The 13854-nt window shown below is 63.3% G+C and overlaps 1 protein-coding gene across 1 annotated transcript in view; it reads right to left on the bottom strand.

Moving 5' to 3' along the window:
• Positions 1-241: 241 nt before the first annotated feature.
• The window catches only part of PTPN23 (protein tyrosine phosphatase non-receptor type 23), a 36634-nt gene continuing 23021 nt past the window's right edge, over positions 242-13854 (bottom strand). Inside the window, exons 11-25 of the mRNA XM_065398939.1 lie at positions 12808-12866; positions 12234-12313; positions 11660-11774; positions 11013-11078; positions 10115-10260; positions 9359-9664; positions 8179-8333; positions 7562-7713; positions 6695-6874; positions 3811-6157; positions 2331-2515; positions 1857-1961; positions 1292-1430; positions 1014-1127; positions 242-796 (exon numbers count right to left, since the gene is read on the bottom strand). Of these exons, the coding sequence (XP_065255011.1) occupies positions 242-796; positions 1014-1127; positions 1292-1430; positions 1857-1961; positions 2331-2515; positions 3811-6157; positions 6695-6874; positions 7562-7713; positions 8179-8333; positions 9359-9664; positions 10115-10260; positions 11013-11078; positions 11660-11774; positions 12234-12313; positions 12808-12866 (4704 nt within the window). The remainder of the gene's footprint in view (positions 797-1013; positions 1128-1291; positions 1431-1856; positions 1962-2330; positions 2516-3810; positions 6158-6694; positions 6875-7561; positions 7714-8178; positions 8334-9358; positions 9665-10114; positions 10261-11012; positions 11079-11659; positions 11775-12233; positions 12314-12807; positions 12867-13854) is intronic.

Raw genomic sequence — 13854 nt, 5'->3', positions numbered from 1 at the left:
CATGCCGTGGGGGTCACCCCAGGCTAGCTGCCAGGGGGGCCCAGGCACTGAGTGGGGAGCTGGCCTGTAGTGCTGTGTGTGCATTTCTCACCCCTCTCTGCAGCCCAGGGCTGAGCGGGGACAGAGGCTGTGGTCCAACACCCCAGTTTCCAGGCATCACGCTGGGGGGCTCCCCATGGGCCGTGCTGGCATGGCCAGGGAGGGGCTGTGCGTGCCCATGTCCCGGCCGGGCCCCCGCGGCTCAGGTTTTATTGAGTGTCCACAGCGGGTCCAGCATGCTGAGGGGGTCGTCGCTGGGCCGGGGTCCCCGCAGCCCCTCCCCGTTCTGGGGCTGCAGGAAGCTCTGCTTGTTCATCCGCGGCTTGCCCTTCAGGGAGCTGTCCAAGGAGAAGGCCTCAGGGGTCAGCGAGGCCAGGAGCTCCAGCGAGGAAGAGGAAGGAGCCAGGCTTGTGGCTGAAGGCTCCCTGCTGGGTCTCTCCTCCACATGGTTGCTGCTCTCGGCTTCGGGCGGCGGCACAGGCATGGTGGGGGCGGAGTGGGCGGGGGGCAGCTCGGCACTGGTGGGGGGCACGTGCTCCGTCAGGCTGGGCTGGGCGACGCTGGCGGGTGCTGCAGGAACCGCCCCTGGGCTCACGGCTTCGGGCACTGCTGCTGGCTCGGGCAGCTGCCAGTCTGGGGGAGGCTCTGGGCCGCCCCCGGGGGGCTTGATGCTCAGCTTGGCAATGGTGGCCTGGATGGAGCTGATGGGCATGTCCCCGCCCAGCACCAGGTCCTGCGGGTCCTGATGCAGGTACAGCTGAAAGAGAAGCAAGAGGTCAGCCCAGGCCCCTCCCTCCGACAGGCCCAGCCCGCTCCCGCCTGGAGACTAGACTGCCCTGCTCCAGTCAGCGTGGATCAGCCACCGGAGCCACAGCAGTGAGGCCGCTCGGCCTCGTGCTGCCAAGCTCTGGCCACAGGGGCCCAGGAGCCAAGCGGAGGATGTCTCCGGAGCCCCGCTCTGCCCAGGTACCCACCTTCTGGGCAGCACTGCTGGGGGGCTTGCTGGAAGCCGGCGTGGTGACCCCGTGTCTCTGCAGCACCTGCTCGGCGTGCTTGAGGACAGCTTCGTAGCAGAACTTGAGGTGCAGCTGGAAGAGAAGCAGCCGGCGAGATCCTTTGAGCCCAAAGCTCACGAAGGACGCGCCCAGGTGCCAGGAGCGGCCAGAGCCAAGCAGACTCTGTGCCATTCAAAGGGCGGCATGGCACTGCTGAACCAGGTGCCTGGGCCCCCACCTCCCCCCCAGCACATTACCTTCTCCTGCAGCATGTGCTTCCTCTGCTGCCGCATCCTCTTCACCAGCTGGGCCAGGTCAGGGATGCTGTTCCCGGCCTCCACCTCCTGCATTGCTGCGTACATCAGGCAGAAGGCACCAGTGCGCCCCACCCCAGAGCTGGTGGGAAGAGACAGCGCCCGGGGGCATCATTGGGGAACCCTGCCAAAGCCTAGGTGAGCGGGAGTGGGGGACTAGGAAGCCCCCAGCCCCTTCCCCAGCACTGCATTGTGGGTAGAGTGCCCCTTCTCCCCAAGGGCCAGAGAGCCCTCTGCCACGCACGGCAGGGCTGCAGTCTGGCTTGGGGACTCCTGGGGAAAGAGCCAGCCCTGCAGCCTCCCAGCAATGCACTGGCTTTCTACCCTGGGCTCTCGCTGGCCTCAGAGGGAGGTTTGCTCCAAACGGGCAGGACGCCTGCCCCGCCCCTGTGCCCCGGCAGAGCACCTGTCGGGGGAGAGCTGGTGCTCGCGCGGGTCGCTGCTTTGGGCCCAGACGGCTGCAGCGCTCCGCTCCCTAGCTCGGGCCGAGCGGCGAACCCGGCCTTACCTGCAGTGGACCACGATGGGGGTGTGCAGGGGGCGCTGGTGCAGGTAGTGTCCGTGTACTTCCTGGATGAACCGCAGCAGGTTCCCCTTGCTGTCGGGCAGGCCCCTGCAGGAGGAAGGGAGGAGCTGCTGGCAGGTGGGCAAGGACCTGCCGTGCCCAGAGCCAGAACCTGGCCTGCCAAGCCTTGAGGGGGAGGGTTTCTACCCCCATCCCAGGAGCTGGGTGCTCGAGGGAGGTGCCACGCTCCTCCCAGTGGGACAGGGCCCGATTTCCCCTCCCCCCCGGGGGCCTGGTAGGGTCTACAGTGCCACTAGTGAGATCGTGCCACCCCACAGGGCCCTGGGGGGCACCAGCTAGGAGGGAACAGCAGCTCTGCCCTAGGGCAGCGCCTGCAGCCCAGCCCCTGGGGTGGGAAGTTCTGATCTAATCGGCCGGGAGCCCCCAGGGCCTCCCCCCCCGCCCCGCGGCACGTACAGCTCAGGCCAGGCCGTGAACTGCAGGTGGATGACGGTGCGCTTCAGGCTCTGGTCTCGGAACTGCAGGGTGATCATCCGCTCCACGTGCGTCGGGGCCACCTTCAGGCTGGTGAGGATCAAGGTGATGGGGCCCTGCACCATGGGCTGGCCCCGCTCCTGCGGGAAGTACCGCACCACCTTCTGCTGCGGGGCGACAGACCGGCTCAGCACGCGGAGCCCAGGAGCACAACGCAAGGAGTGGAGCCCAGACCACCACCGCCCCCCCTCCCAGCACAGCCCCCCCAGCCCAGAGCCCCCGGGGCCCCCCCAGCCTGCAGCCCAGACCACCACCGCCCCCACTCCCAGCACAGCCCCCCCCCCCAGCCCAGAACAGAACGCCAGGGCCAGAGCCCCTGGGGCTCCCCCAGCCTGCAGCCCAGAACACACCGCCCCCCGCCCACCCCACCCCCCCCAGCCCAGAACACAACGCCAGGGCCAGAGCCCCTGGGGCCTGCAGCCCAGAACACACCGCCCCCCGCCCACCCCAGCCCAGAACACAAGGCCAGGGCCATCCTGCCCCAGGCTCAGGGAGACAAACCAATTGCCCAGAGGAATTGGCAGCCTTGGGGCCCTGGCCAAGTTCCTCTCTCAGTTGTCACCAGCTGCCTTCCCAAACTCTCCCCTGCCACGCAGTCACAGACAGACACAGCATCCTTCACCTCCTGGCCTGAGTCTAGTGTAGTGATGCTGTGGGTTGTTCAACCCCGTCATGTTCCACCCAGAGGTGGCTGCATTTCAGGGCCAGGTGCCATTATCCCGGCACACACCATCCCGGATGGAAGATGCCAGGTGTATGTTACTTGCCCCCGTAGCTGTGGATGGTACAGCCCTGGGGGGGCTCTAGCTTGGCTGGGTGGATCAGCAACCCAGCGCTGTCTCCTGAACACTGACACACAGGCGACGTCTCCCACCCCTCAACCTGGGGGGGTTCTCCACAGCCTCGAATCCCCCCTTCCTGGGACCCATCAAGCCCCTGTGGCATTGCCGCTGTCACCTTCAAGGCAACGCAGAGTGCCCACCAGCAGGCTCCATGCCAACACCCGGCCGGAACTGGCCAGGAGCTCAGCTTTCGAATGAGACCATCCCCACCTCGCTCGGCTTGTCTGGCCGGAAGGACCTCGAGAAGTCATCAAGCCCACCCCACCATGCTGAGGCAGGACCAAGTAAACCTGGACCATCCCTGACAGGGGTTTGTCCAACATGGCCAATGCCAGGGATCCACCACCTCCCTGGGACGCCTGATGCAGAGCTTAACGACCCTGTTTGTTCGAAAGCTTTCCCTAAGACCCAGCCTACAGCTCCCTTTCCACAAGCCGGTTACTTCTTGCCCCACCCTCGGTGGGCATGGAGAACTATTGCTCACCGTCCACTTTACCACCCCCCTCACGGAAGCTGCCGGGTGAGAAAGTCCTGCCCTGAGGAGCCCCTGGAGAGCCTACCTTCTCTATTTCCTGCTCCGAGACCAGCATGACTATGAGGGAGACCTTCTGCTCGTAGATCATCAGCCAGAAGTCGGAGGCCGTCCCCACCAGCGGGGCCTGTGTGGCGATGATGGTGGGGCAGTAGGAGGACAGGTCCTCCACCTTGCTGGCGTTGATGTAGTCGTCCTTGCCCGACTGCAGAACGATGCGGTTCTTGTCGTAGGGCATGATGTCCTGGTGGCGGTTTTTCATGGAGTAGCAGCGGGCGATGGCGATGGACAGCTGCCGGGCATCCCTCTCCTGGGCATCCTGGAGCTCCTTCCAGATGGCGTCCAGCTCAGGGACGCTCCTGGGGACGGGCCTCTCCAGACTGGCCACCATGCCCCGGAACCGATCCAGCTCGGACAGCAGCCTCATGATGTGCTCGGGCTTCTCGTACGGGTCGTTCTCGATCAGCTGAACGGCCTTGGGTTTGTGCCCCTCCTTGGCGTCTGCCTTGGTGGGCTGCAGCAGCGGCTGGTTCACCGCCGTCTTGGAGCCCCCGTGCTGGCTCTCAGGGCTCGAAGACAGGAGATCGTCCGTGGAAGAGCTCTGCCGGTGGAACTGGACCTCGGCAGGGCCCTGTGCCAGCGGGGCCGCGCCGGGGGTGAGCGATGGGGGGGGTCGCTGTGGCAGGGCAGGGGCGCCGGGCACTGAGGAAGGCAAGATGGCTGGAGGTTGGATAGCCAGGGATGGCTGGGGGGATGGCGCCGGGGAAGGGATGGCAGGACCTGGGACAATAACGCCGCCTGGCATCTGGCTCAGAGCGGGACTGGGGGAAGACGGGACATGGTGAGGGCCGGACTGACTCGAAGATGGGGGCTGGGGACCAGCCAGTGGCATGGCAGAGCCAGGCGGCAGCTGGTTTGTAGGGGGCCCCGGATGGCAGGCAGAAGGGGCAGGACAATAGGGCATCGCAGAGACCACTTGAGCGGAGGTGCCGGCTGGCATGGGCTGCATGCCGGCCAGCGAGGGGCGAGGGTGGAGCTGCTGAGCCGGGGCCACCATAGTGCCTGGGAGGCTCTGAGACAGCGGGGGAGGCCCGCGGGGCATAGCTGCAGGGAAGGCGTGAGGGGCGTTGTCCTGGGAAGGAAGCGGGTAGAGCTGTGTTCTCAGCTGGCCGTGGATCTGGGCATGGCTGGGAGGCTGGGGAGAAACGTGGGCCAGCCCCGAATGCTGGCCAGGGAACTGGGTCGGGAACTGGGCCTGCGGCTGGTACATGGGCAGCGGCTGGAGCTGGGCCTGACCCTGAGGTGGGTACTGCTGCTGGGGGAAGCTCGGAGCGGGCGGCCCCGCTGGGAACGGGGGCTGCTGGCCGAACGGCTGGATGCCGCCTTGGGCGTAGGGGAACTGGGCGGGCGGGCCAAGGAAGCCGCCCTGAGGAGGGAGCATGGGCCCGCCCATGGCCCTGGGCGCGGTGTAGCTAGAAATGGGCGCCTGGATGCTGTCGACGGTTGTGGTGGCCGGGCGGACCCCAAGGGGGTGAGGAGGGCCGTCGCTCCCTCCTGGGGCCTGGCCACTGAACCGGGGGGGCTGAGGCGGGCCCATGGCTGTAGGGAGGCCGCCTGGCAGAGCCCCGCAGGAGGAGACCGGCTGCCCCATCCTGTAGGTGGCACTGGGGGTGATGGGAACTGGAGCAGAGCCAGGCATGGGCACATGCTGGGGGGAGGATCTCTGGGGAGGCACCTGAGGGACTGCGTAGCCGGGCTGAATGGGGGCAGGGGCGGGGCTGGGGTGCCCAGGGCCTCTCCGCAGGGCGCCAGCCGGGTAGAGCTGAGGGCTGGGCGACGGGGCAGAACTTGGAGGCCTGTGGGGCTGCATCACCTGGGCCGGCAGCATAGAGGACCCGCTGTAGGTCTGTGCGGGGAAGGGGCCTTGCAGAGGGCTCCCAAGGGCACCTTGCGGGGGGGTCGCCAGGCGGCCGGGGAAGTAGTGTCCCGGCAGAGGCGCTGAAGCACCGAACTGAGCAGGGTTAAAGGGAACGCCAGGCTGAGTTGCCATCGGCGGCTGTATCGGAGCATTGGCTGTCCGGGTGCCAGCTGGGAAAGCCTCCGGGCCTGGGGGCCTCATGCCACCGCCGCTGAAGGCCGGGTTGATGGAGAAGGCAGCCAGGGCGTCCGCAGGCAGCCTGGTGAGATGCGCTGCCAGCACGTCAGGGGGCAAGCTCCGGAGCTCTTCCGGCAGGTCGGCCAGAGAGAGGGAGCCCAGCTGCTGTAGGTCTGCTCCATCCAGGCCGGCCGCGAGGTCCAGGTCCCGCTCAGAGGCCTTCTTCTGCAGGGCTGGTTTGGGAGCAGTGGGCCTTGGAGGCGGCTTCTTCTTCATTTCTCTGCCAAAGCAAGACCAGGCACGTGATGCCAACCAGCCTCGCGGTGCCGGTGTTTGGAGCGGAGAGGGTGTGCGCTCCCTCACCCATCCGCCCAGCTCTAAGTGCCGGAGTCCCAGGCGCTGGCAGAAGGTACCTCCAGCCTCTCCTGCAGGGACCCCCCCGGGAGGGGAGAGGGGTTTGGGCTCTATCGCTGAGATAGCCAGCGGCAGTGGCGGATTCTGCGCCCTTGACACCCAGCTGCGGCTCTAGGGTCCGATTTCATCCCCAGGCCCTGTCGTGGTCACTGTTAAGGGCTCTCTTGTACCACTCGGTCTCTGCACCGCTCCTAGTCCCCCTCCCACGCTAGGGGACTTGGGGGAGCCTGAAAGAAACACCCCAACATTCGGGTTCTCAGCTCCACGGCATGCCCAACCCCCACCCCAAGAAACATGAACATGGCGAATGAGCTGACCACTGCAGAAGGCCAATCAGACGCAAGGAGTAGCAGAACTCACCTCCCACCCTCCAAGGTGGAGCGGACGTGGGGCAGTGACCTACCTTTCCAGGACCTGCTGCCGGCTTGCTTCGGATGCTTGGCAGGACGCTCGGGCCTTCTCCAGGAGCTTGGCTGCTTTGCTCTCCAGATCCGCGTAGAAATCTTTCCCCTCCTGAGACTTCTTCATCAGGTCTTCGTAGGCTTCATAGGAGGCCACCAGTGTCTGCAGCGTGGTGTTCCACCTGGAAGAGTCAATGCAGGGTATGCAGTGGGGGGAGCGATATTAACAGAGCAGTCCTGGAAACCAGGGGGGATTTGCGGGGGGGGGGGAAGGGGGGGGGGAAGATGAGAGCAAGGCTCACTGGCCTCTAGGTGGCCCACCCCCAGGGTTGGTTTGTTTACACCACAGCCACCGCACCTGCACATTCCAATCAGGGACACGCCCGTGGGGGGCCCAGGATTTCCTCTCCTCCACTGACCGCCCCCGGGGACCACCCCTCTGGTTTATAGTTGAACCAGTCTCAAAGCAGACAAACTCAAACACTAGGGCCTGCTGGGGGGCAGCCTATGGGCGCCCTGGGGTTAGCGCCATGGGGCACGGGAGGCAAAGTCAGCAGCAACCACCACAGGCCCAGCTGGGATGTGGATCTCTGTAAAGGGAAGAGTGGAGGGGCTGGCGACCCCACCCCTTTCCCCGCATCACGATGCTGCCTGGGCAGGCCGAGAGGTGCTAGCGCGCACAGAGCGAGCGTCTGGCTTCGGGCTGGCTGGGGGGCATTCCCCACTGGAGAACGGGAGATGGCAGACCCTGGCCGAGGGCTGGGATCGTTTTACGCAGCACAGGGATAGCGCTGCGTGCTGGGAGCAGACTCTGCCGCAGCGACTGCCGCTGCCCCCTGCAGGCGACGCCACGCTCCCCGCGCACTCACTTGTGCTCCACCTCGGCCAGGACCTTCCGCACCGCCGCATACTTGACGTTGGCGTCCGTCAAGGCCTTCAGGACGTTCTCCTGGGCCGCCAGGTTCTGCTCCAGATACACCTTGATCTGGTCGTACTTCTTCAGCTGCTCTTCAAAGAGCTTCTGTCGGGGCGAGAGGAGCGCGCTGGGGTCAGTGGGAGAGCCGGGCTGCAGCGCTAGCCTGGGGGGCTCAGCGGGGAACCCCACAAGCTGAGTGCGGGGAGGGCTGGGGCTGACTGACAGCAAGTTCAATGGGAAGTTCCCACTGACTGTGGCAGGAAGAGGCCACAATAGAAGCATGATGCATAGCAGGGCGCAGCAAGGCCCTCGGTGTGACTCGGGGGGGCACCGCAGATGCCACCATCGGCTCTGACCAGAGACACTAGCGCACTGGAGAGTGCAGAGAGCAGCGGAAACGGCCCAGGAGCTCAATCAGCTCCAAAGGGGATGTGGCCATGGCCAGCAGGCAGGGACAGGGAGTAACAGCGAGCGGGGGTGGGGTGGGGGGGTTGACGTCTGTTTGGAACGTAATAGGCTCAGCTCAATCCCAGACGAGGCAGCAGCTCGGCACTCTGCCCCGGGCCTCACCCTCATCTCTGAGCGGTCGGTCGTCACTAAGGAGGTGGTGATGTCGTCCTTCTGGATCATCTCACGGAGCTGCTGCTCCAAGGACATCCGCTGGTCCTTCATCTCCTGCACTTTGGACAGGATCCGCTTCAAGTTCTGCAGCACCTGCTTGTCGTCTGTGGGAGGAAGGAGAAAGCCATCACCACCTGGGGGCGCTCCCACAGGCTTCATACTGCAGTCACCCTGCTCACCCCCCGGGGCAAAGACGATCCCTAGCAGGGGCAGGTACCGCTCCTGTTGGTGCCAATGGAACCTGGCCCCCTGCTCCAGGGCTAAATTTGACCCTTGCTCAAGACACGCTGTGGGGTCCGAGAGCCAAGCCCCCCAGGAACAGTCTCCAGCAGAAATTCAGCAAACTGGCCATGCTGAGGCACCACCGAACCCAGCTCGCTCGCCCAGCCCTGCAGCAAGACAGGACGAGCCAGCTGCTGGCGTCAGGTCGGACTCTGCCCCAGGGAGCAGATCCGGGGTCTCAGCCAGAGCGATGGGGTGCCATTAGCTGGAGGCATTCTGCCCTTTATACTCCACCCATCACCCACAGATCCGATCCTCGGGCACCAGGATCCGCAGCAAAGCTTTGCCGTCCCCGTTAATCCAAGCCATGCGGCAGGCCGTGCGCTCACTGGCCAGTTAATACTACGCCCCTGCAGCCAGTCAGCTCTGCCTGAGTTGCCTGGAGGTTCTCCCAGCACTGGAAGTCTCAGCGTGTCTCTGAGCCAGCCGGGGGGGGGGTGTCTGTCTGCGTTCCAGAGCTCGGAGCCTGGGTAGATTGGAAATTTCACCTGGAATCGAGATCCAATCTGCCTCCTGATCCAGCCTCTGTCCCCATCACTAGCTCTTCATCTGACCCCGCAGGCTGGGAACCAGCAGAGCACTGCAGAGGGACCCAGCTGGAGCCCAAAGCATGGGAGGGAAGGCCCTGGCTTGGGGCCCACAACAGGAGCAGCTTCATTCTTCTGGGGGCAGCGAGAGTCAGGGAAGGCCAAGGAAGGAGACTAGCGTGGATCTCGGCATTAACGCCGCCTCGGTGCAGCGAGGGACTCGAACAGCGGCAGGCCAGCAAGCCAGGCGCAACTCAGCCCCAGCCAGAGCTCTCCTAGGGAGGGGCGAAGCTCAGTATGCCATGGCCCTAGGCGCTCACCTTCCGTCAGGGCCGGCGTGGGCAAGGCAGCCCGCACCTGCTCCAAGGGCCCGCTCAGCAGTCGCAGGTTGCTGATGTGCAGGTTCATGGCTTTGTGCAGCTCGGTGTTGGTGAAGCTGGCCTTCTCGTGCACCTCCATGTACTTGGCCCACTCTTTGCTGACCTCAGCCAGCCCTGGGGAATGGCTAGGAGAACCTGGCTTGCCAAGCAGCTCCTGCAGCTTCTGGTCCTGCAGCTCGTCGTCATCCAGGAGGTCCCTGATCTCTTTCAGAGAGGCCTCCACGTCTGTGAAGACTCCCGAAAGCACTGGAGGGGCAGAGAACCAGAGGCATTAGGACACTGGCGGCGTTTCCAGCGAGGCTGGGCAAGGCCCCGGAGCGCGACTGGAGACCGAGCCAGCTCTGCCTGGGGGTGCAGCGAATGGTCCTGTTCGTCCCAGTGAAATTAGCAAACTTCACCAGCATACCAGGGGAGGCAGAGGCAGAGACGGGAGGTGGCATGTCAATCACAGAATATCAGGGCTGGAAGGGACCTCAGGAGGTCATCTAGTCCAACCCCCTGCTCAAAGCAGGACCAATCCCCAGACAGATTTTTGCCCCAGATCCCTAAATGGCCCCCTCAAGGATTGAACTCACAACCCTGGGTTTAGCAGGCCAATGCTCAAACCACTGAGCTATCCCTGGGGTGCAGAGAATAGAGCCCAGGAGTCAGACCCCCTTGCCATGACTCACTGGCCTTTCCTCCATCGGCTCTTACCCTGCATGGACTGAACCAGGTTCTTCACAGTGTCTGGCCGCACGCTGAGCGCGGCGCATTTCTCCATCAGGACGGGGGGGATGTGGTTGTACATTTCCAGGTTATCCACCGTCTCGGGGTCCAGCTGCATGGAGTCCATGAACTGGCTGCAGACAGAAAGTAGAGCCCTCTGAGCAGTGGGAGAACCCTTCCCGGGCACAGCCCCGCCACCCCTGGGCTGCAGACACGGGTGCCAGTTTCTTGGAAGCAGGATCATGGTTCTCAGAAATGAGACACTGGAAGGATCCCAAAGGGCTTTACAGAACGCGCACCCCATGGTCACCTCCGCCAGCACGGAAATGCAGCCGCCTCTGGGGAGCAGCACGACAGCACACACCGCACCACACAGTTCAGGACAGGAAGGGAAGGTGAGCTCCACACAAAACCGCAGGGTGAATCCAGAGAAATGTAATAACCCAAATTGGAACTGGGCCTGAATGCAGGGTTAATACCCCAGCTATTGGGAATGGGCCATGGGAACGGTGGGGTCCGCCAGTGCCTTGGTTTCCATATCTTCCCAAAGGAGAGCTCCAGCAGCACAGCGCTCTCTAGGGCAGTGGCTCAGTACTGACTCAGAGAAGGGTAGCATGTACCGAATCACCTGCCCCATTTCCTTCAGTGCCTTGGGTCACCTTGGAGACCTGCTGTCCCACCAGGCCAGGTCAGGGGGAGGCGATCTCGCATTGGGCCATGGCTGAAGGGAGCAGAGCTCACTTCCCGTTAGCTGGGATGGGGAAACACAGAACAGCGATGCAATGGGGGATCCCCGCAGTGTCGGGTCTGCACTGGCCAGGGACCAACTCCCTCCGCACCCGCGAGGAAAACCCCACGCGCCAGCGCAGTCTCAGTGCACACGTACTCCAGGACTTCGTTCTTGGCCTCGATCTTCACCATCACTTCTCTCAGCAGCTTGGCCTTCTCCTCACTAGGACAGACGAGAGAAACCCCTCAGCACCCAGGCCAACCAAGGTACTTACAATCACTGAGCCCTGTGCCGGGTACCCTGCTCAGGACTTGAACCTTCCTTAGCCCCTCCGGGAGCAGGCTGAGCCAGCCCTCCGGCTAGCCAGGGGCCAGCACTGCCCTGCTCCAGGAGCTCCCGGAGAGCCGGGCTGGAAGGAGCAGGCAGGCGAGAGCTGAGGGAGAAACACTCAGGACCGGAGACGCTGGAAGGGCCCTTTCAGGGCAGGCACAGGCACAGCTGAGCGTCCAGTTTCGGTGCTGGGGACCCAGCCCCTGGGAGGAAGGGGGTGGGGGGTTCGGATTTGTTTGGGGAGGTCTCTCCCGGGAGTTCAGCCTCCTGCAGTTCCCATTCACCTGCGGCGTGCTGAGTGCCGGACATGTCCTCATCCCCCACCACAGGACCCAGCTCAAGAGCGCGCGCCAGGGAATCCCTGGCCCCAGCTTCCTGGCCCCTGAGGCAGGATCCACACCCTCCCGTTACTGAGTGCAGACACCCCGGGGCTGCCTCGGGAAGTACTTGCTACGGAGATCCCTTCCATTCACCTGTACAGCGAAGATGCCTCATGGGCGGCCATTGGCACCAGCTTGGCAAAGATATCCGGGCCCGTGACAGCTGGGTCGGTGGGGTTGACGGGAAGGGCCTTCACCAGGGTGGCACCTGGGTATAGAAGAGAACAGTCTGACACGGATGCCTGCGAATTATTCTAGTCAAGGGCACGGCACTTCCCTTCATGCCCAAGGCTGTTTTTCGGGCTGCACCTGCCACCAAAACGCAACCAACAGCTGTTCGCCTCCAGCAGGTGCTACGGAGACCCTGGGAGCAGGAAGTTCCTAGCGTGAGCGGCATCAGTGGTGCTAAGGGGTTAGAGACTGGTACCAAACCCACCTGTGCTACTGGGGCAGCGTGTTTTCATCACTGCCCATTACCAAGATACCTGTGCAAAGCACGCAGTGCTTCCCTTTCAGAGCGCCGTCTTCCCCACTCGCTGATCACCACCCCCTCACTCCCGCCCAGAGCCCGGACTGTGCAGGGCTGAAGGTTTATGCACCAGCCATGGCGTGGTTTTGCAGAGCTGTGGGCAGCAGCAGAGGGATGGATGTGCCCAGCCTGCCTCACCTTTCACTGACTGCAGGGTGTCCAGCGCAGGGACAGCTTCGTGGTAGATGAAGTCATTGTCCTTCTTGGCCGAATTGTACCTACAAACAATTGAAGTGTAAATCCAGGGAGGGGAAGGGGGACCCGGCTGGGACTCAAGGAGTGAGCTTGCTGGGTTAGATGGGCAGGAGCCTCAAGAGAGGTGTTTTGCTGCCCACCTGGTGCCCCCAGAAGACACTATCTGCTATCTCTATTCTCCAGGCTGATCTTCACCTGCCAGTCACTGGGTACAACTCCACCCAGTTCCCTCTGGGGAGAGGATGAACCATGTGTGACGGATGTTAGCTACGTCACTTAACGTGCTGCTCACGGCGCTGAGATGCTACAGTGCGGACAGCGTGAGAAGATCCTGTACAGAACAGATCTACACTCACTAGCAGCACATGTGAATTTGGCCCTATATACTGAGACCCTACAAAGAGAAGAGCTCCCCAGAGCGAGCAGAGGGGGGGGAAGAGATTCAGCAACGAGGTTTGACCCCAGAGAGCCTAGAGACAGACTCCAGTCCCAGAAGCAATTCCGGCTGCAGACTCACTTTCCCCCGATCACATCCAGGGTGAATCGCAAGGCTTCCTGCACCGTTTCTGGCTGACCCTAGAAGAGGCACAAAACACGAGTTAACACAGCCAGTCCTGCCACATCGCTGCAGTCGATGTAACACCCTGAGCAGCCCTTTCGAAGGCTGCATCCTGCTGCCCTCCACAAACTAAGCCATGAGCTGAAGGCAGAAGCAGCCTGGCAACCCTCACTGCCACCCCATTTCCCCCTATCCTACTTCCAGAGCAAGCAGCCAGCGGAGATGAACAAAGCACTGAACAGCTCAGAGCTGCAGGCTGCCTGCAGACTCTGGCAGACACCAGCCCTTGGGTGCATTCTGCGGGCTGGCTTGTTATTCACAACGGACAGCTGGGATTCGGAGCACCACAAACACAAGGCGGGTCAATCCTGTGCCAAACTCCTCAGCCACAAGTGTCAAACTCGGGGGCTTGCGTTCCTCTGCCACGGTGGTGATTGGCTCCTGGCCCAAGCCTGTGGAGCCGGAACACCCCATGGGAATGCCCCCCGGGATTCAGGGCGGCCCAAGGAGTGCAGCACAAGAGGCAGTGCGATAGTGGCTAAGGCAAGAGGGACTCCCGGCTCTGCTGGTAGTTTGCTGCGTGGCTCGGCATCCCATGGCCCAAAGGGAGTTTACCCCTGATTTTGGTGAGGGCAGAGACAGGCCAATGCCGAGAGCTTTACAACAGCCCACTCAGTCTCTCCAGTCCTCTGTGCAACAGAAATGCCACCTACTTCTTGTCTGCATCACGTGCCGTAAAGGGGCCAAAGTCACCAGCTGGGCGGCGGGCTCAAGTCGCTGGAGTAAAATCATGAATGAGTCTGCCCCCCCCCTCCCCCCCGGGCTGTAGCACACATCTGGAGTCAGTACTACAGCGAATGGGGCTCAGATGCAGCCTCCAATAGAAACTTAGGGCTTCACAGTGTGGACCAGGGCTGCGTTAAACTAGCAAGTTCCTTCTGTGCAATGGAGGAGGTCAGTTAAGCCCCACCCTCCCCCCAGGGTCCGACATGCGTGACGCACGTA

Source organism: Emys orbicularis, chromosome 2 (genome assembly GCF_028017835.1).
Source record: "Emys orbicularis isolate rEmyOrb1 chromosome 2, rEmyOrb1.hap1, whole genome shotgun sequence".
Taxonomy (NCBI): Eukaryota; Metazoa; Chordata; order Testudines; family Emydidae; genus Emys; species Emys orbicularis.
This window is presented reverse-complemented; position numbering and strand designations above follow the sequence as displayed.